At 42.8% G+C, this 22705-nt stretch overlaps 1 protein-coding gene across 1 annotated transcript in view; it reads right to left on the bottom strand.

Moving 5' to 3' along the window:
* Positions 1–1163: 1163 nt before the first annotated feature.
* The window catches only part of slc6a11b (solute carrier family 6 member 11b), a 30680-nt gene continuing 9138 nt past the window's right edge, over positions 1164–22705 (bottom strand). Inside the window, exons 7-15 of the mRNA XM_063216078.1 lie at positions 18075–18209; positions 13451–13554; positions 12600–12724; positions 11167–11279; positions 10517–10654; positions 7880–7982; positions 6719–6819; positions 6282–6452; positions 1164–2990 (exon numbers count right to left, since the gene is read on the bottom strand). Of these exons, the coding sequence (XP_063072148.1) occupies positions 2859–2990; positions 6282–6452; positions 6719–6819; positions 7880–7982; positions 10517–10654; positions 11167–11279; positions 12600–12724; positions 13451–13554; positions 18075–18209 (1122 nt within the window). The 3' untranslated portion in view covers positions 1164–2858. The remainder of the gene's footprint in view (positions 2991–6281; positions 6453–6718; positions 6820–7879; positions 7983–10516; positions 10655–11166; positions 11280–12599; positions 12725–13450; positions 13555–18074; positions 18210–22705) is intronic.

Below are 22705 nucleotides of genomic sequence, written 5' to 3'. Positions count from 1 at the left end.
GCACACACACACACACACACACACACACACACACACACACACACACACACACACACACAATTAGAAGGCAAAAAGGGTGGTGTGAGCAAATAAAGTGCAGAGAAAGCGTAGCCATTATATTAATGTGGTGGGCAAAAGTGAATGAAATAGGATTATGAATGTGGAGGCGTTAATGTGAGACTGCAGCGAAGTGACGGCGGAAGATGTAAATCCTGACTGGAGGAAGTTGCTGCCCTGCCTCATATATTTAATATTACATTACGCTTAGCAGACCCTTTTTTATCCCCCTGACAGCGACTTCCAGGGAAGCTGACAGGGGGGGACAAAGGGGTCAGTTGTCCTGGGCCCAGAGACAGAGAGGGCTCAGAATTGGGTTCTCATTACATTGTATTTGGTTGGGGGGGGCGGGGCTTTTAGATGACTTTGTCCTGGGCCCGGCCAAAGCTGTCAGTGGCCCTGGCGACTTCCATCCCGTGTCACAAATCAAGCCGCAGATTTGCAGAGAAGAACATGAGTAAGCGAGAGCGTAGGCACTGTAGATAAGTTAAGTGGAGACACTTTTGATCCAGCCGTTATAGCTGAAGCTGCTCATTCCGATGAGCACGCAAATCATCCTCCAACATGCAGATCAGCTGCTGCTGCAGGAAGGTATGTGAAAATACAAGTCCACAGTAAGAAGCTCTATATGGATATTTTTGAAAATGCATCAGTATTTACACGTTAAGAGTTTTTAAAATCCCCTTTATATCCCTTTCAGGGGACTAAAACACACCTGTCACAATGGTGTGTTTATACGTGAATGGATAAAGATATTCACATTAAAAAATTTCCGCATACGTGTAATCGGCACCTTTGCAGCATTCATTCAACACTTAAGAGTAGGAACAATATGAGAGTTACATTTGTCTCTCTTAGTGACAAATCGGGAGAATGTGCAGGTACTTTTTTGTGACGGTGTTTTTGGTCTTTTCTGATCTCACTTGTCCAAAGGTGTGCAAGAAATGTTTCACTTACAAGTCATTCACCTCCATTAATCAGACTGTATTTGAACCGTGCGACCCTTTCCACTGTCTATGAAGTCAAGATCTCCAGATCTTGAGGCAGCCCTGAATGTTACAAACTACTTCATCTTATAAAAGACAACATAAGGAGGCAGATGTGCTTTTTTCTTTAAATTTTATTTCAAAAATGGGTAAGCGGCCAGTTCTCTTGTAAAGTGAATACCAAATTCATTGTAAACAGTACATACAACATATGCATTATAGTTCTAAAAACTTCAGAAGAACATGTTGTACAACATATCAAAAATCTTTTCACGAAAGATCTTTTCATTTCCCAAAGAGCAATATGCATCCAACTAACAGGATGTAAAATTTACATCATACTCAATTTGTTAACAATGTATTATTTAAAATGCACATTTTGTCTACTTGCACAAACTTACATGAAGACGTTGCGATAATGTACACCATTCCAAAGACAGCACGTGTGAACATGGAGACTGGCAGTAGCGTCAAAATCCTCAGCTGTATAACCTGACCTATGACCTTCCTAACCCTCCAGTCACATGTTTTGACAGATCCATAATGGATGACAAAGCAAATGGGAGTTACAAAAGGAAATATCAAAAACTACAAACGAAGTATGTCGTTATGCAGCGTATTGCGTTCCTGCCTCTTCCTCGTCCATCAGTCGACCTGCTCCAAAATAATAGTTTACTTTCAAAACATTTCCATTGTGTGGTGCTGAGACCAGCTCAGCCAATTACCATGAAGAACCTGCTCTGCAATTAGTAGTAGCCAATGACGTAATTTGCTCTGGGTATGACCCCACCCTTCCCCCTTAAAAGGATATCATCTGCCTAATACCATACGGTAATATGATTAATAACTGCCATGGAACTGCCCTGGATTTGTCAGAAGAAGCTCCTGTGTCTTACTGAGCAGTGCACACAGTGATGTGACGTGACCTCAGGGTTTGGTAGAACACGAGACAGTATTGGGTTGCTCACCTCAACTCAACTCTAGTCAATCTGAACCAATCATCTCAGTTGTCTCAACATCTCAACTGTGTTGTCCACAGAGGACACAAGCTTTTGTTGTGTGAGACAACAGGGAAGAGCAGAGTAGAGCAGGGGAAAAGGCAACATGCAGAACAAGTTCAAAAAACAGTCTTGGCAGCAAAACAGGGAAGTCCCAATCTGCTCTCATCACTTCAGCGTTAATCCCTCTCCCCGAAAACATCATCCGCACCTCACATTCCATCACGGCTGCTCACTGACATCCATACTTAAAAAAAGATTTTAAACTGTGTGAAACTTGCCCTGCAAGCCACTACATATATCTAAGGGAATATGCTTGTTCTGGCTGTTGACAGATTCGCTACCAACGAATTCCCCAGGAATACAAACGGTGCTGTTTGGAATGGTTTTGTATGGCACGAAACGTATTAGGTTGCTATCTACAGCATAGAGAACATGCCTACAAACTGAAAGGATTTTACAGAGGCTTTGACATTCCACAATGTCTTTCTAAACACATAGTAAGCGCTTGCTAGTGTAAGAAATGTTGACAAAGATACAATTATATATATATATATTTTATATAAGTCTATATTCCCTTAAGCAATATGTCATTATAAATGCATATTTATTACCATAGGTCATGATGTTACTAATGATATGAATGTATTAATTAAGTTTGTGCAAAAAAGGAGCGAGATGTGGGATATAAGATAATCACACAAGTACATACTCTTTTTTGTTTTCTCACACTCACACACATTTGTTTTGACGTCTCATTTTAAACTCTTTCGTTCACATTGGTGGCGTTTGAAATTGGCTTGTGTCAGTGCACCCTTCAGAAGCGTGACTCCTTCTCTGTGACGGTGGAGATCTTGGATTTGGCATCACAGTCGTTGGCAACAGGGGCGGTGATGGGCTTCCCTCGCATGACCAGGGTCGGACTGGGGGTCGTCAGCTTCTTCAGACGCTGCGGAGGGAGAGTTCAGAAGCTTAGCCAAGTCAAGGAAAAATTACCTCTACACTGTAAAAAAATGAAAAGTTCCTCAAAGAAAGTTCAGTTTGTCATTGTGGATGAGCCCCGAAACGTTCTCAGAGGAACCTAAACATTCTCAAAGGAGCCTACTGTATATGTGACACATTAGTTCTTGGAAACACCAAGAGGTTTTCTTGAAGGTTCTTTAGAGAGCCCAAGAACCCAAATACTCTTTGAGGAACCTTCGAAAGCAACCGCAGAAGAACTCATTAAGAATCTCTAAACAACCTTTAGGGTTCTTCACAGAACATTTAAGTAAGCTATTCTGAGAATTGGTATGGTTCCGAGAGTCTAGGTTGCATCATCATCCAACATTGTTTTAGTGTAAACATTTAATACACAAAGGAAGCTCAAGGTTGTTAACACAAATGTAGCATGTCTGTGTTAAGATTCTCAATCACCAAGATCATGTTATCAAAAGGAGCCAAGCTTCTTCTTTTCAGTAGATCACAACTTACCTCAACTTTAGATAAGTAAATGATAAAACATCCCCAAACAGAGCAGTGTAAAGGGATAAGAAATAAAAAGTGCAGTAAAGAGGATTCACAGTTTTTATTGTGGTCACACAGCACCCCACAGCAGACACAGCAATGCACAACACTGTTAATGACAAGTGAAAAGGAGGACAGCCAAACAAGAAAGACTACAATGTACTATGGTACTACCGTCACAAGGAGGATGTGGAGGAGAGCACTGGCCTTTCACACCCTCGACACCCCTACTAGTGTGAGGAAGGGGAAGAAGAAGAAGAAGATGAAGACAACGTTTAGGAAGAAGAAGAAGAAGACGACGAAGAAGAAGAAGAAGAAGAAGAAGGAGATGAAGAAGAAGAAAAAGAAGAAGAAGAATTAGAAGAAGAAGAAGAAGAAGAAGAAGAAGAAGAAGAAGAAGAAGAAGAAGAAGAAGAAGAAGAAGAAGAAGAAGAAGAAGAAGAAGAACTCTCAATGCAACATTCATCATACAGTATGCAATTGTTAGTATCTTATTTCCAGAATTTAAGGTGCCCATTCAGTAATGATTTATTATTCAGGAATATTTACCACCATCATCAACTTCTAAGAGCCTTTCCCATTTGTAATTCCTATCCCTACCCCTACGCCTTCCCCATGCCCCTCATGCTTTCAAACGAAGCTGTAAGGTGTAGGGCTTGAAACGCAACCCCAATGAATTGAGATACCCCTTCAACAATCACGGAAAGACACTCACAGCTGTCCCTAATTCCATGCATTAGGTTGACGTTAATAGCAATTTTATTCATGTGCGTTTCACAGAGAAAAGGGCCATCACACATTAGGACAATGTTAAACTTAGTACAATGGAATAATTATTACCACTTTAAAACCGCCAATTGCGGCGAACATACTTAAACTTCTGTGCTGTTGTGGATGCCGTGGCTTGCCGCCAATTTTTAAAGACATTTGCAATACATTCAGGGAAATCTGTCATAGCCCTCCGTCGTGGAGTGTGGTGTTGGAAAATCTCTGTTCGGAGGGGTGGAAAGCCCTTTGTCGTACCCCTACCCCTCTGTCTGAACGTGAATCGAGACGCCACTACCCCTAAACGTGGACACGCAAAACGGAGGGGAAGGGGAAAGGCGTAGGGCTAAGGTCTAAGGGGTGTAATAGGATTTAGCATAAGTATTCATTATATTTGGGAAAACTACACTTTTCATACACTTCTTCATGCCCGCTGTTTTGAATTTCACATCATAGACATCTTTGACAGCAAAACTTACAGTAATTTGGTCAGACCAGTAAATATTAGTTTATTACAAGTTATGTACAGTAAATATTCCTGAAAATATCATATTTGTGAATGGGTGGCATACACTTTCGAAAATCAACGACCAAAACTACATAGCCTACTCTAAGAAGACAAATGGCAGACATGAGGTCATCGAGCAATAAATCTCATTTTTAACAATGTTGTGAGTGCAAAACAAATACACACACACACGCACACGCACACACACAGACATAGACACAAGCACACTCACTCACGCACTCACGCACGCACGCACGCACGCACGCACGCACACACGCACACACACACACACACACACACACACACACACACACACACAAAGAAACCCTAAGTCTGACACCTGGGGTGATAGTGGCTATGTGTCAGAGTGAATTCTGTCCTGGCACCCTCAAATCTTTTCCTGCTGCTGCAACTCTTATCTTAGCCTGTCATGGCCCCTCCTGAGATACCGCTGCCCAGGGCCGGATTAAAATGGTCTGGGGCCCCTAGGCTACAGGTTGCTGTGCACCCCCCCCAGAAGGCAAATTGACATAGACAGTGTCATAATTACAATCTAGGAGTTAAGGATAAGATGTCCACCAACTGTACTATACACAACAGATACATTTATTCAATATTGTATTTTACCTCAATTCTGCAATTTTTCACTTTTGGCCAATCAGAGCCTCCCTGGCAGGTGGGGGGCCCTAGGCTGCAGCCATATCTAGCCTGTGCATTAATCCGGCCCTGCCGCTCCCTTCTTCCCAAGTAATTTAGGAAGCATCCCCACTCTGACAGCTTCCTGCCCACTGTCATTACACTGCACTTACTGCTTTAGAGCAAGAGCTGTCAAGAGCACATCGAACAGCGGATGGAAGATAGGGAGGAGAGAGGGAGGAGAGAGATGAGAGAGAGAGAGAGAGAGAGAAAATGATCTGATGAAAAGAGGGAGCAGAGGAGGGTGCAAACCCAACAGACAATTTTCTCTCTGAACACCCCTGAGAGAGGATCAAATGTGACTACATATTAAGTATTTCAAAATGGAAAGTGTAAAACAAAAAAACCATCTTGATATAGGTACTGTATTAACAGAGGTAGGCAACAAAAATCACAAAGGGGATATTGGGAATGCTCTCTCACTTCCATGCACTAGAATTGCTGAAATATTTAAAATGAAAGGAGTGGTAAGAAAAGCAATGAAAATAACATAAGAAAGTAAAGAAAGACCAACACGGGAAATAACATAACTATACTGAGTTGGTCGCTGGAAATAAATAGGTTCACCGGAATTGGACACTGGGAATGACATTTGGATACTGGGAATGCACAATGGAAATATCACAGGGATGGCATTGGACACCTGAAACGGTATTTGTTGCAGACCGCAGTACGAAATAGGAAGGGATACTGGGATCCGACAGAATTATTGTAGTATAACAGCTTACTCAACATGACTGAGCAAAAAAAGGCACACTGTCTCACCTCCATGAAAGTGCCTTCTGTCTTCCACATCTGAATGATGATCCCCAGCGGGATGCAGATCATGGAGGACAGAGCCATGATCCAACCAATGGCGTAGCCCCAGTCAGGGTACGTGTACTTGTTGTTGTACTTCAGCGGCTTGTACTTGACCAAGAAGAATAGGAATATTCCCTGATGGATGGCGAGAGAGAGAGAGGGAGCGAGAGAGAGAGAGAGAGAGAGAGAGAGAGAGAGAGAGAGAGAGAGAGAGAGAGAGAGAGAGAATATACAGTACAGACACATATAAGAGCTGCAGATGAAACATTTCACAGATTATGTTATTGTAGATTGTGCAATATTTACAGACTGAGATTGTGTGTGCATGTTTGCCACATTCTGTGTAAATGATACAAGTGTAGCTTGCATGTTGGCAGAGTATAAACAGGCCACAGACTCACTGCACATATTCCGGGAGTCAGGATCTTCCAGCACCACTTGATTAAGAACAACGGCTTATACCCAATCATGTCCTCAATGTTCAGGTAAAACCTGTCACTTCCTGTGTTCAAAAGACAACAACACACGTTTTAAACAAATCACTAATGCAATTTACATTAGCAGACAGACTCCTAAGATATGATCAAACAACAAAACAATTACACAAACCCATGCACAGTACTTGATACATTTTTCTGTGTCGTTCCAATCCACAGTCAGACTCACTAATGTACATGAGACCTACAGCCAGCAGGGGGCATTGTAATGACAATAATGCATTGTGAGGTTGCCTTTGGAACACACAGTCAAAGGTCAACGTCAACTTGTACACTCAGTTTTTCCATGGGATACGGACAGAGTCGAATATAGCGTAAAAGTAGGAGTAAAAGTAGTTGTAATGTATATACAGTATTATGTATGTTCCAGCCAGCCCACTCATCCAGCACTTCTCAGGTTGTTGAGCTAGTTATTGAGATTGGCAGCCAAAGGGACATGGGCTGAGGATCGTTAAATTACAGTGCAGTACTTACCAGAGACTTTTATCCAAAGTACCTTACAATTGGAGACATAAACAAGCTATACTGTACATGTATGGAGGAATAAAGAGTAAGCAATGCAAAACATGCATGTACATGATTATATACATACAGTAAATGCACACACTTTGTAACACATTGCAGCCAGTTAAATGTAAAAAAGTAAGTTGCCCTGCTGCCTTAAGTGTGTATGTTAACTCAACTTCAGAAAGCCTCAAGTTCAGTTTCAGGTAAGGCAGCACGGCAACTTACATTTTTACATTTAACTGGCCAGCAATGTCTTACAGTGCAGTTACATGCACACACTCAGTCACATACAAACGTGTAGGCCTATACAGTATGCACAATATTCACATGGTTCCACATGCAGGTATATTTCAAGCTAGTTAAACGTAAAAAAGGTTAGTTGCCTAGCTGCCTTACGACTGTAAGTTAACTCAACTCGTGGCTAAACTCAACTTGAGGCTTTCTCAAGTTCAGTTAACTTACAAACTTATGGCAGCAGGGTAATTTACTTTTTTACCACTACCAATGTTTTACAGGGTACTGCATGGTACACAGACAGAGCGAGGCGGTGGTGCTTACCGTAGACCCAGCCAATGCAGATGGCCTCAAAGATGGCCACAAAGAGCAGGCACATCCCACTGGCCGCATACGAGTCAAACAACTGGAACACATACATGCCTCCCTGACCGAGCGAGCGGGCGAGCGAAACACAGCAACACAGCACCACAGCAGCAGGGCATCAGCAATCCACACAGGGGACACATGGCAAGGACACACAGTGACACAATGCTTTAGCTAGGATACTCAAGCATAAACAAATGGCATCTCACACACATTTGATAATGGAAATAGATCACAAGACAACAAGATGAATTGATACATGCATGTCAAATAAGTTCTTTCATTTTGCATTGGACATACAAAAATGAGGAAGAAAGTCAAGATGCAATGTTAGATAGAGCCACAGGGTAGCACACAATGGGAGCAGACTGCAAACAAAAAACATGCATTAAAAGCATTGTCATTTCCTTTACACTGGATTTGACTTTTAACACAGTGACAGCACAAAGTCAGACATGACACAATGCAATGTTGGGACTGGATAGAGAACAGGATTGGACTCATATGCTTGAGATACTTCAGACCTGAGAATATTTTTACGCTGGAAATCATTGCAGTGCAGAGCAACAGTGCAAAGAAAAGGCATGAACCAATGCAATAATCATGTGAGAAAAGGTAGAAAATAGCTTTACTTTTTTCCACCAAAAGTCCAACGAGGAACAAGTGTTGTGAAATATCTTTAAAAAAACACTATGCCCCTAAAACTGTACACAGCACATCAGATGACTTTCCTGTATAATGTATAATATATATATATATGTATAATATATGTATTATATTCTTAATAATAAATCTGTATAATATTCTTTATACCTAAATAAACCTTGCTACTACACTCATACCAGGAGCCGGAGGACACACATATTAAATAAGACAGGCAGAGCGGGTAGACCACAGTCGAGCAGAGCAGAGCAGAGCAGAGCAGAGCAGAGGGGGCAGAGCAGAAGTTGAGCCCGTGCCAGCACAATAGGTGGCATGGACTCAAGCTCCTCACTGTCTTCCTGCTGCTGCTGCCAGTGCCAGTGTTCTCTCTCTCGAGCGGTGCCAGGCCAGCTTTGCCATAGTAACCGGGCCGGCTGACTGAAGAAGCAAGAGGCCTGCCTGCACGCCCGCCCGCCCGCCCGCCTGGCCCGATATTTCCGCTTGGCACGGCGCTCGCCGATTCCACGGGCAGCCAGATACACGTGAGACCTGACGTGGTTGGATGGGCACAGCATTGCGGGAGTGTCCACCTGACTGAGCTTTCAGAGGGGAGCAGAGAGGAGCGGAGTGCAGCACGTGAATGCTGCCATCGCTAGCCCGGCCCTATTTATACAACCCACTCACGCCTGCACTCAGTCACTCAGACAGCACAGTGCAGTGCACACGCACACACACACACGCGCATTCACACAGACACACGGCAACTCCCATGAAATAATACATCTTTCCCCCTCAGGTGGAAATGTAGCTTCCGAAGGTAAATGCAGAGGAAAGCTAACACTTCCTCTTCAAATGGGGGCTGAGAGATACATACACACTCCAGTCTACATTCTAGACTTGACCTCTAGTATGCTTCACTGGACTTGACCTCTCAGCATCTCAACAATATGTATAAGGACATTATTCATGAATATCCCCACAGTACAGTATGCATTCTACATGCATGCGGTATACCAAGTGAAATATGTGTCGTTTTGCGGTAGGACCAGCTTTGGAGCTCATTGGGGATATTTATATTATCTGCTCAGTTTTAAAGCTTCATCAACTAGTTTTTCTTGATCTACAAATTAAAGGTTTTTACATTACATTACTCTTAGCTGATGCTTTTATCCAAAGCGACTTACAGACATTACAGGGTATTGGTTACAGTCCCTGGAGCATTGTGGGGTTAGGTGCCTTGCTCAAGGGCACCTCAGCCATGGAGGGAGAGAGGGACTTGTCAGGGACGGGATTGAACCTGTAGCCCTGTGATTTATAGTCAAAATTCCCAAACCAGTCTACCACGGCTGACCTTTTCTATGGTTCATCAGCGGAGGTGGAGGAGGAGGTTGCTGCTAAATTTCGTTTGCTACCATCTTTGGGCAACAAATACACTAAGAAAGTTAAGGATGCATCTCTACATCTCTGTTCAAATGAGTGACATACATAAGAATGAGGTACAGTATATTACACGATTCAGTAGGAAAATTTGACTTGAGTGTTGCTAACATTTTGAGGAGTAGGAGTCGGTAGCTATACTATTCGTACAAAAATTGAAAACTAAGTAATGTCCTCTTGCCAAAACATCACTGTGAGGTGCATGACACTTTGGACAGGTCTTCCATCATCACAATGCCACTTCAGACACGTTGTCCTCTATCAAAGGGTGCTTTGTCGTTTGTCGTGCTAAAAAAACCTCACTTTTGAGACGGTTTCAATTTGCAAACCTGTTTCTTTACACACATTTGATCCCAAACCACGCAGTAACATAAAGCAGCATTATCTCTGTATATTACCGCAGTAACATAAAGTAGTATTACCTCTGTCAGCATGATTAGTGATCACACAGTATCATAAAAGAGTATTACCTCTGAGAACATAAGTGATCACACAGTATCATCAAAGGAGTATTACCTCTGTTAACATGATTAGTCCGATGAAGAAGGAGCCCACAGACATGCCCAAGATCAGCAGCTCCCGCCGGTAGCCCACTCGGAAGGTCTTGGGGTACATGTCCACCACGGCCGTGACCAAACTCTCTACACACACAAACTGCACAAACAATACACCTTTCATTCAGATGTGTAGAGTAGATGCCAGGCGTGCACAAGTATAAATATATGTAGTAAGAGCACCAATACTGAACTGAATACTGTTGGGTTTGATAAAACATGGCATATACCAGCGATTCGAAGCGAAGAACTAATTCCTGTATTATGAACAAATTATATTTTTTCTTGGTGAAAACGGAATGATGCCGCTGTAATATCTTACTAAGAAAAAATGGCTGCAGATTTTTCTCCTTCCATGGACAGCAGAGTCCATCATTGGCCTTGCTTACATGAGACAGTTAATCCAGAATTAACTCGATTTAATTCTGAAAAAAACTTAACTCCGCTTTTAAAGAATCTTGTAAACACTTCACAATTAAGCATGAAGTTAATGTGCAATGTAAACTGGAACTATTCAGAATTATTCATTCGGAATTAAAAACAATATGTACACGTGGCCATTGTCAATGGGTCCCCTAAAGTGACAGGTCGTGCTGTGCAATACGGTGTCACCTGGCTGTCAAGGCCGAGGAAGATGAGCATCATGAAGAAGAGACAGGCCCACAGGGGAGATAAGGGCATCATGGTGACGGCTTTGGGATACGCAATAAACGCCAGCCCAGGACCTGAAGGGCACAAACACAATCAGGTTGAAGAAAGAATAAGGTTGACATGTTATCGGCTGCTTTGGGACACACAATAAATGCCAAGCCAGGACCTGAAGGACACAGAAAGAATAAGGTTTACATCTTATCAGAAGCTTGGGGATTCACAATAAACGGCAGACCAGCACCTAAGGGATGCAGAATACGGCTTGCATGTTATCGGTTAATCGGTCAGTCACTCAAACACTGACACAATATTAAATTCTGGGTTTGTGCTGTTTTTCTTTTTTCCATCAGGCTGACATGCAGACTGATTCACAACAACAGCAAATATGACCTTGAAGTCCTTGATAGAGGTGGTAACATATCACATGCCGAAATGCAATCAGTTGAATACAGAAAATCTGTGATGTATGGTATACGGTAGAACACTGTACTAATAAAAAAAAAAAAAACAGGAAATAAAAATGATTGGTGTCAAACACCTTCAATTTCATTCAAAGCAGGCATAAGTTGCATTCAGTGGCAGAGACATAAACACACATAAACAAGGTTTTCCATCTGAAACCGAGAGTCAATTACAGTATACCTGCTTTGCTTCAAAACCACTACAAATTAACAGTAACCGTGTTAAAAAGCAACACTGTTCTTAAGTCTATTTATGTCCAAGCATGAGTGTTATAATGCTTTAGGCTACTAGTGACTGTATATAGAATGTGTAGATCAGAAATAGATCAAAAATAGATCAGAGGACCACAATGGACCACAATGGTACAGCACAGAGAAGATGAAAAAGCCAACAGACACCTGAACAATGACTGACCTGAATACTGTATAGAGACAAGTCAGAGGAGTGTCATGCCACTAACTCCAGTCCTAATGGGTGCGGAGGTTCCCAAGTCATTATCTACAGCAGCAAGGAGTGGAACTCACACACATATATAGCTGATGCAATCATTTCATTTCATTTCATTTCCATATGCATACCAAGACGGTCACCTGAATACAGAGCCACTCACCTGACTCGCGACATGAATACTACATTCAGGGGGGAAAAGGAGTAGCACACAGGAGCGGAATGTACTTCAGTAAAACTGTGTAATAAATGCAGAAAATTAAGAAAATCAAGGACAAAGTGGGGTAACAAACGATTCGGGTCTAGCCCATCGTCAGTGTCTCCAATGTTCTCTATTTCAATGACGATGGGCTAGACCTGAAACATTTGTTACCCCACTTTGTCCTTGGTTTTCTTTATTTTCAGCATTTATTATACAGTTTTACTCTGCCTAAGCACTCTGCGTACTCTGCTTATGTCTAGTGGCGACCCTGACTGCCACTCACCTGACTCTGCCACTGCTTCGATGGGCACCCCCTGCTCGTACGCCATGAAGCCCAGCACAGAGAAGATGGCAAAGCCGGCCACAAAGCTGGTGCCACTGTTCAGACAGCACAGCATGATGCAGTCCCTGTGGAGAGAGGAATAAGTTGCATCTGTGGGGTAATCACAAGAAAATCTTCAGGTGCTCATCTGTGTCTAAAATGTGTATCGTGAGGTCAAGAGGGAGCGTCTGAGGCACTCTGAAGTCGGTTTAATAGTCCTTTAAGCCTTCAAGCCGGCTTGATGTCCACAATATCATAAAAGACTTTTAAACGGACTTCAGAGTGCCTTGGAGCCTCTCTCTTGACCTCATTATGCAGCCCCTGTTGAGAAGTCAGTTGAGATTCAGGTCATGTCTACACGTAAGCATGTGGACATGTTTAAAATGGATATGTTTTCCAGTTACTTATTTTGATAACGTTTTACGACATGTGGATAATAAATTATGTCAATTGTAACAAGTGTGTTTTACAAAACTTGTTGTTTACAGAATTATCCATATACCTGTAAATAGGGTCTCAAAGACGTGTCAGATTGACAATGATAACCACTTATTTTATCATCCAACCTTATCCAAACTACAGTACGTATTGGCATGACAAATAGAACGATACAAAGTCAAACCTAACTGTTCATTTTAATATGTAACTTGCTACTGCCACACTGCTTTATTTCTGATGTGATGATATAAATCAAGGTCAATTGTTTTTGTTTGTACTGTGCATTGGATTAAGGTGTCAGATGGCTTTCATAATAAATTGTGAAATGTAGTTCACCACAATCAGGTTCATCGTCCATGGAAGTGGAGCTGTACCTGTAGCAATTGTTGTGGTAGGGATTGTAGCTACCGAGGGCTGTTAAACAACCGAGACAAATGGCATATGAGAAGAAGATCTGAGTTCCTGCATCCACCCATACCTGGAAAACAAAAGCAGCCTCATTACAACACAATGCCACCACTGTTCTGAAAGCTCAAACTCGCTGCCCTCCAAGCACGCTGTCCAAAAGAGACGATCAAATGAAACACTTCTAATTATGCCAAGTAGAGACATGAGGCAGGTCAACATACTGGCCTCAGACTGGACAAAAATCTCCAGTTACCGACCCCAGTGATCCACAATCATCCTGTCCTCTTTTTTGTTGATATTGTGGCACCTGCAGGTTATGTGTTTTGTCAGGCATCTTAAGAAGACAAGAAAAAGTGCCTCACTGGACATGTCATTACAATAAAGACATTTCAACTACACTTTTTAGAGTGCATTGATGAAGAAAAGTTTTTTCTTTTCAACAAACGTTGGACAAACAAGTACCTTGAACCAAAGAGCACCCACCAGAACCTTTTTTCCACATTTCTTTAAAGGGACGGAGCACGCCTCTGACTTGCAACACAAGAAAAAGTGTGTCATGATATTGAATGAAAACTGCCATTTTAAATGTTGATTGATTTTCCCCTGTACTTTGGCATGGGATGTGCACTCCATTCCTGTTATAGATAATTAACTAAATCAACATTTCCCTGAAGTCTGGATCATCACTCTTTTAGCAAAGGAAGTGTGGTTTTCTCCTGAGGGGCTGTGTCCGCCCAGCTGCCCTCTGTTTAACCCTCACCCTATTGCATGGGTTACATAACGCTACCTTGTCTTGGCCTCCACTTGTTCTGCCAGCCTGTCTGTCCTTTAGCTGTGCTGGAACAAGGTGATCCGTTTTAAAAGTCCTCTGACATTTGGTGGGTACTCGTATGCCAATTCTAGACACGGGCTGAATATTGAGGCCACTTCAAGAAATTACTATGTCCTGTGTCCAGAGGACAGGCTTACACTCAATGACCTTGATGTCTGACTATTGAGAAAACGTTTTAGAAAACGGAATGGTGTACAGACACAATACTAAACAGTGCTTAGTATTTTCACTTCATTTTCTGGGTAGCCCCATAACACACGCTGTTCCACCAGTGGAACGCTTTAACAGTCAATGAAAAGTTAACTACCATACACCACTACACTGCTATGACGGTTCAAACTACAAGGCCTTTAGTAATGCCCTATGACTTGGTCATTGCCATTCTGATAACAGCCAATTTATCCAACGACGTGTTTTAACATTTTAAAAAGATGGCATTAACAAAACCAAGGACAAAAAAAACGACATGGTGTATTTTTCAATCTATATTTAAACAAACTACACCACACTCACTATTAAAAGCCAAACAAAAACGAAAACTAAGAAACAAAAATGTCTGCAGACTTAAATCCTACCATGTCATGTAGACCGAAAGCTTGGCCATGTGTGCAGACATTTTTCTTTCATCGTATATTTCAATCTATACAAAAGGTTTATACTGATGTCCATAAGCATCGGGGTATAAAAGACTTGCACACCATGCTACGTGCTTCAAACTCTGTTGCATGCTTCAAACTCTATGAGCACAGAGCATCAATGGCAACTGGCTTTGCCTGGTTCCTTTTGGAACTTTTGAGATATCCACTGTATTCACAAAATATAGCCCCTTTGTAACTATCAACAAGTAATTTGTTATACACATTCAATGCTTGATCAAAGAAAACAACTGAGAGTAGAGAGTACATTCTTTCCTGTTTGGGATGGTGTGCGTTTCAGAATTTCTGATTTGCAACCAAACACGGTTATAAGGAATATTATTAGATTTCTAGTACTTATTGTAGGTGGTAGTACTTCCCTAAAATACTGCAGTAAACTAAGTCTAGGGAGACATAAAAACTGATACAGTTACGTTTTGTTTATTGAAATTGGAATAGTCATCATCCAGCCATTAACTATTTGTTTGTAACATTCTTTATTGAAACACGCTGAAAATAAAATGCTAAAAGGCAGCATATAATTCCCATTATCTTTAAAAAATGTATATCTTAAAAGAAGAGGATCAAAACTGCTGCTACGGTACATTGCAACGCAATGTATAGCACACAGTTTATTGCAATGATTTTTTTTTCACCAATGAACTCGGTTTTCCAGTTTGTGGTGCAACTCCTCAGAAGGTTTTCTCTAGCCTCAAACAAACTGGCGTCAGATCACCATAGAGCCACTAATCTCGCCTAGTAAGAAAACAATTGACAACTTGCGGTATTCTACTCGCTTAGAGGGTTACCGGGGAAACCCTACTGACCTCACAAACACACTGCTAGTGCCCCTCCAAGAACATCTTTTCTATGGCCGTGTTCACTTATGCACCCCATTGCTTCACACACACAGACACATGCATGCATGCACACACACGCATGCACACATGGGCACACACACGCATGCACACATGGACAGACACACACACGTGCATGCACACATGGACACACACACGCGTGTGCATGCACACATGGGCACACACGCACACGCACACGCACACACACACACACGGGCACTCACATGCATGCACAAATGGGTACACACACACACAGATGAACATGCACACACAAACAAAAGCATGCACACAGGCACACAGACAAACACACCCACACAGGTACACACTCACACAGGCACTCTAACACACGTGGACACAGCTACTGTCGGTTTTTTTTTCCTGCAGACTTTCCCAAGTTGAAGCTGACGAAACTAGACCTATCAGCCACTTCCGACTGCCAGAGCAATATCCCAAAAATGCTCCAATCCTCGGATTAGCACACAAAGTTACTTTCATGTTGACTATTTGAGGCATCCAAAACGTTGGCAGTTCATGCACCTATAATGGAGTGTAAGCACATAATATTTGGTGGAATTCTGTGCACCTGTTGAAAAGTCAGCCATCTAGAAAGCATAGTCCTCCAAAATCAAACCAGTTCATGTATCCATCATAGACCATCAGCACGTGCATATGTCCACCCTTTAAAAGTTATCACTGTGGCACACTGATCTAATATGCCGGACCATATATGTTCCCAGTTCCCAGCTGCACCCAGGCTTGATTTTTTTAAAATCACATTAATACTTCGCCATAACACTTAATATCTGCAACCGGTGGCAGTCGGAACAAAACCATAACATCGCACTGGTTGTGGAGAAATAATGAGCGAGTAGGGAAACAATGCTCGGACAGGTGTTCAGGACTATTTATCTACACAAGAAAATATGCATTACTAATGTGACACAGCACTACGGCATTACAGCACACATCAATCATATGCTCATCTTTCTTATCCTACTGTATATTATCTTTCTTCAGTGAATGAGTCATTCAGCATAACTGACAAAGTACATTCAAGAAGTGTCACTGTTACACTTTTCACATTTCCTACCTTACCTTACACTTACCTTATTTCCAATCATGCGCTTCAGCCAAAAAAAAATCAATTCTAACTATTCTGTCTGCCTGGAAAAGCCTGTTTCAGTCTTCATTCCTACTGCATCTACCTGCATCTAGCCAAGTTCATTACACCCTGATCCATGGCTTAAGTGCACTTGAGCAAGGCACGAAAACTCCACAATGCTCCAGGAACCGCAATCAATTCTCCATACCTAAATAACTGTAAGTCACTTTGGTTAAAAGTGTCAGCTACGTTTGAAGGAAAGCTGCAATGCTGACAGACCAAGAGTACCCTGGAAGCTAAGCAGAACAGTTAACATGAAGAATGAACTGGTGTGATTACGCTACCAAAACACAGATGTCAGAAGATGACTCTTTCACACAGTATTATTTGCAATTCAATGTTCATTGCTATGAATTTGACTTGCTGTATACATAAATGGCAATCATCCACTTTCCTTAAATGGTTAGCTGAAATAACTTGTAATGGTAAGTGCAGTAAAGTGTTGTGGTTGGTTAAAACTAAATAATGGGAAAGGACTAGCAGCTGTAAATGCATATACAGTAGTAAATATTGCACAGGTTGCCATGGTAGCGCAAAAGGGTATTTTATTTGTTCGTGCACATTCATCTAATCATCTTAAATTATCTAGCAAGTGGAAATTAATATTCATTAAAACACCTACTCAACCAAGACAGTCCTATCTTATTCTGCCCAGCAAAGCATTACATGAAGCAGAGGTGATGTCAGAACTGTTGCCTAGCGACTGTAGATGACTGCTACCAAGGAGATGAGGACAGAAATGCTGATTCTGTTTCCCTCTGTGAAGGAAGTGTCACCGCCAGGCACTAGGACCAAGGCGAATACTACAAATCCCTCCCATGCATACTGTGCACTAAGTACATTGCAGCTTGTATTAAAGCAACAATATGTTTCATGTCTGTATCTCATTCAAAAGTCAAACACATAACATTCTCAGCCATAGAGACATAAATAAGAGTGAAGATATATGTACACAACTAAACTGCTTTGAGTATCAAACCATTTCATTAGAACACAGTGAAAATGTTAGCACAGCAGGTGAAAGTGGATTGCAGGCATGGATCTGAAGGGGTGAGGGAGATAAAGACATGAGGTGGGAGTGGGGTTGGGGGGTAGGGGCCCTACCTGAGGATCGGAGAGGCGGGATATGTCTGGGTAGAGGTAGTACTTAATCCCGTTGGCAGCGCCAGGCAGGGTGATTCCTCTGACCAGCAGTACCAGCAGCATGACGTAGGGGAAGGTCGCCGTGACATACACCACCTGCGGCACAACAGAGGAGGGAGAATTGTAGGATACAGATGTGCTAAACACCAACAGAGTATTTTGTGTGCAGCAAGCAGGAGAGACTTTGCGAGCCCCATACCGTCTTTGCAGTATGCAGTGCATGTTAACACCAACAATATGCAACAGGAGATCGAATGAGTATGTGTAAACAACACACCACAGGATATAGCCAGCAGGCCGAACCTCTGGGGCAGATTATGATTTCATGGGGACCTGCGACAGACAAGAACAAGGCCCCTCTCCATGGGTGTTGCTAGCTAACAAAACGATTCAGGGTTTCAAGCCTGATGTGACAGTCTATGCTGTTGGGTTTTGGTGGGATGTCTCCCAAGAAAAATGAACAATCTGTTGTTAAAAGTGCAATTTTAACTCAATATGACAAATGGAGATATAGAGGCTTGGGCTTCTTCAGGGCCCCCTTGACTCTTGGGCCCCTGGGCCTGGGCCCGGTAGGCCCGTGTAGTAATCTTTAGAGTAGGGGTACGCGAGCACACTGCAGGGGGTACTTGGGGAAAATGTTATTATCTTAACAAATGTATGGAACAGTCACATCAAGACCTAGAAAGCGATATAGAACATGAATTAGGGGGTACTCATGGCATAACTAAGAGGCTTAGGGGGTACTCGAGACAGAAAAGGTTGGGAAACACTGCTTTAGAGGATGTCTTAACACTACAGAATATTCAGCATGCAGGGTACACTAACACCAAAAGCAGGCATGCATACAGAAACATATACATTGGCTCAAACTTTCCATTTTGTAATGTTATGGCGTTCTAATGTGAAAATTGAGCAGTGTCATTTTTATATTGCCCATCTTGGTCAGACAACACAATACTCAGAATTCACTTAAACATGTTAAACTATGTGATTGCAATCATGGAAACACACCAGAAGACTGGCGACACTTCAAGGGTGCAAGTAAATGGAAATCTTTCTGTCTTTCTGTAAGGCTGCCTTAGATCGCCCCAGAAGACAAATCATTAGTCGTGAAGTCTCATGAGACTCCCTCTGGCTTTAAGCCAATGCATCACCGTACACTCGCTGATAAGCAACAGATTTGACAAAATTGGTCTGAAACCCTGCAGTCTGAGCAAGGCATGAAAGACACATTTAAGACATAAAAAACCATTGCAAACACATTTGGGAGCCATTAGGTGTAATTCAAAGCTAGAGTAACTATTACGATTAAGACTGTACACGATAATTTAATTTCAACCATTTAATTTCTGGGCTTTGGTGGTTCACTTTTCACTACTTTAGACCTTTTTTAAGTCTTTACTACGGGCCCCTTTTCGCAGTGCCTTTCCATTGTGCTCCCGAAACACAGGCTGGAGGGAGACTGAGGAAGCAGTTTAAGATGGAGGCCCTCAATGGAGGTGTAAAGAGAGCTAGGCCCTTGACGAACACACAAGGGGTTAACGAATGCTTCATCTCGCTGCCAAGCAACCAAGTTTTTTTTTCCTGAAAGCCCAATTGAGAGTAAGGAGAGAGAGAGAGAGAGAGAGAGAGAGAGAGAGAGAGAGAGAGAGAGAGAGAGAGAGAGAGAGAGAGAGAGGGGAAGGGGGGAGGCAGAGCAAAATAAAGGCTCTTAAGACTAGCGGAGGGCTAGAGGGTAATCCAAAGTTCTTTTTTGTTGAAAAACATCCAAACACAGCATGTGTTCAGCACACTACAGTACACACAGGTGTGTGCAGAGAAACTAAACAGGGCAGACCGGAAACAGACACACAAACACCCACAAACGCACATACTGTACAATCGCATGGACGTCATGAACTCTTCACCCCTACAGTATACGCTACATGTGTTGATGTTAAGGCTGAGGAGGTCAAATCCAAGATCTTTGGTCCAACCGTTACGTTGAATCAACATGTGGGAGTCGTGCCCATGATAGATTTTGATAGGCTAAAGCATTCAAAACAGGTCCTTGCCATCCTACCACCACCACCATCACCAACAACAGCAACATTTTAATAACACCAACTCTGTTTGGTCAACTAAAACATTCAAAATGGGCCTGAGCAGTCCTAGCAGCCGTGCCACCACCGGCACCATTTTAAGAGCATCGACTCTGGCACCTCCAGTAAGTTTGCAGGAGCCCATTCATGAATCCTTACAACAGTGGTTCCCAAACTTTTTCAGCGGGGAGCCTCTTTTGGACTTAAGAATACTTTTGCGACCCCAGGCAATTTTATTTGGCCATTACTATTGCTACATTTTCCATTAATTGTTTGTCCACTAATATTGCTAGAAATCCACAGGACAGCAAATACATCTATTAGCTGTAATCAGGTAACCTGTCGATTTCCCGTTTCTATTCGATGTCCCTTTTGTCCACGACCGCCCTTCAGTACCTCCGCGACCCCCCTCCCAGTTTGGGAACCACTGCCTTAGAAATCTGTTCAAGATTTTCAAGGCTCATTCAGCCACAAGAACAAAACCCTGCTTGGGGGGTGGGGGGTTGGAGGGGCGGTCCTACGTCCCCGTAGCCCTGGCTCTAGCCCAGCTCAAGACCAAGCAAAGACAAGACAGGGTTTGGACACAAAGACCTTCTGCCCAGTTTCTCTCTGGAGGGAGCCCAACAGAGAGTATGCGCTGGCAGTGTGGGAAAATGTAGGGTGGACCAACATCCAACGACACGTCTATCATTTGACTGGGGCAAGGCTACAGGCTTAAGTCATTCCTACGGTACTTGTGGCCACATGCATGGTCACTATCTAGTAGTGGTGTGTTCAAAATGCTGATATCGGGATACATCGTCTTTAATTTTATTTAATAAAATAAAAATGGACTTTCAATGCTACACAGCAACTGGTATTCGTGATGCATATTGCATCATGAACAGTAGGCCTACAGTTTCACTACATTCACTACAGTGTAACTGTTGCTCTACAGAAAAAAGTACCATATGGGGAGGAGGCACATGTATTGCGACATCGTATCGTGACCCCTGTATAGGCATGTGTTTCATATAGCGAGGCAATAGCCACTCTTACTATCTGGACAGTACAAAACGTCAAATATATATATATATATTACTTGCTGTCGTTGGCCATTGTTAACATTTGCGGTAGAAAAGTCTCACGCAACACAGAACATTTCATTTGAGAAGACATCACTATTATGATTGATTACATCTCTCTATTTCTAACTCGTCTAACTATTCTTCTAACTATTTTCCTGATGCAAAAAACAGGCATGCATCGTATACATCATGGCTGCCTTTACAATGAACTCTTGCTCTACACAGTTGTTGTGGGGTGGGTTTTCTCTTAGTAATGAATGGGGCTAACACTTTCACGCCCTGTGAAAGAGAGAGAGGTCTGACTCTCTCTCCTGGCACTTCATGGGTGAACGAGTAAGACCTGAAAATTTACAGATCAGCCCCTGTGCCATAAATCTCGCTCTGGCTTGTGTGTGTGTGTGTGTGTGTGTGTGCGTGTGTGTGTGTGTGTGTGTGTGTGTGTGTGTGTGTGCGTGTGTATCACTTGCAACAACACACAAAAGGGCCCCAGCGAAGCAAACAGCTTAGGCAGTGGCCCCTATGAATACTCAGATCTGTATAGTGTCCCCACAACAACCAAAAAAGAAAGAGAGAAAGAAAGAAAGAAAGTGGGCGAAAAAAAAGAGAAAGTCTCCCCTGTTGTCGTAATTCCTCACAGAAGGAGAAGGGGTAGGGGTAGGGGTAGGGGTAGGGGTAGGGGAAGCGAAGTGAAGTGAAGGGAAGGGAAGAGAGGAGAAGAGAGGCAAGCAAAGGGGAGCTCTCTCTGTATGCTCCTCATGAACGTTCTACTTTCCCCCAGTGAATACAGAAATCAATCTTGGACTGGCCGCTGAGGAGCTGGCCGTGCAGGAGTATTCTTTCCTGTTACTTCATGGCCAAACAAAAGGCACTTCAGGAGATATAGGCAATGCTGCCGAGGCACCCCCCCCCCCTCCCCCCCTCCCTCCTGGATCTGTGCACTGTGGGCCCATTTATTTTTCTTCACACATCCCTCAGTCTTTCTTCTTTCTTTCCTCTTTTTTCCCCCTTCTGTCTTTTCTTCTTGCCTTTCTTTCTGGCTCATTGAGTCTGTTAGACTTTCTTAAAGGCTGCTGAGAGAGTAGCGTCCAGGGGGAGACCAGTGACTGAGTTTCTGTGGGCCTTTGGCCGAAGAATGGAGGACTTCTCTGATGTGGTTTGCCTTCTAGGTACGGTATGAGGCAGGCAAAGGTAGGAGGAGAGAGGGCTAGGCGTGGACTTTGTGTGGCCCAAAGACAGGAAGGATGCCTCATGTTTTCAGATGTTAAAAAAAAGGGTCCATCCCTGTGGGGTTGTTTGATTTTACCCAGTCTTCCACAACGGGTTTTAATTTGCTCTCCAAGTTCATCTCTATTGGCTCTGTGTGCTTCTTTAGGAGGCTTGTTTGTCCACACGGGGCTGGTTGTGAAACGTGCTCAGAGCTGTTTTGGATCGGCCCCATCGAGCC

The sequence above is a fragment of the Engraulis encrasicolus genome, chromosome 14 (genome assembly GCF_034702125.1).
Source record: "Engraulis encrasicolus isolate BLACKSEA-1 chromosome 14, IST_EnEncr_1.0, whole genome shotgun sequence".
Lineage (NCBI taxonomy): Eukaryota > Metazoa > Chordata > Actinopteri > Clupeiformes > Engraulidae > Engraulis > Engraulis encrasicolus.
The sequence above is the reverse complement of the archived record's forward strand: the minus strand, read 5'-3'. Positions and strand labels throughout refer to the sequence as shown.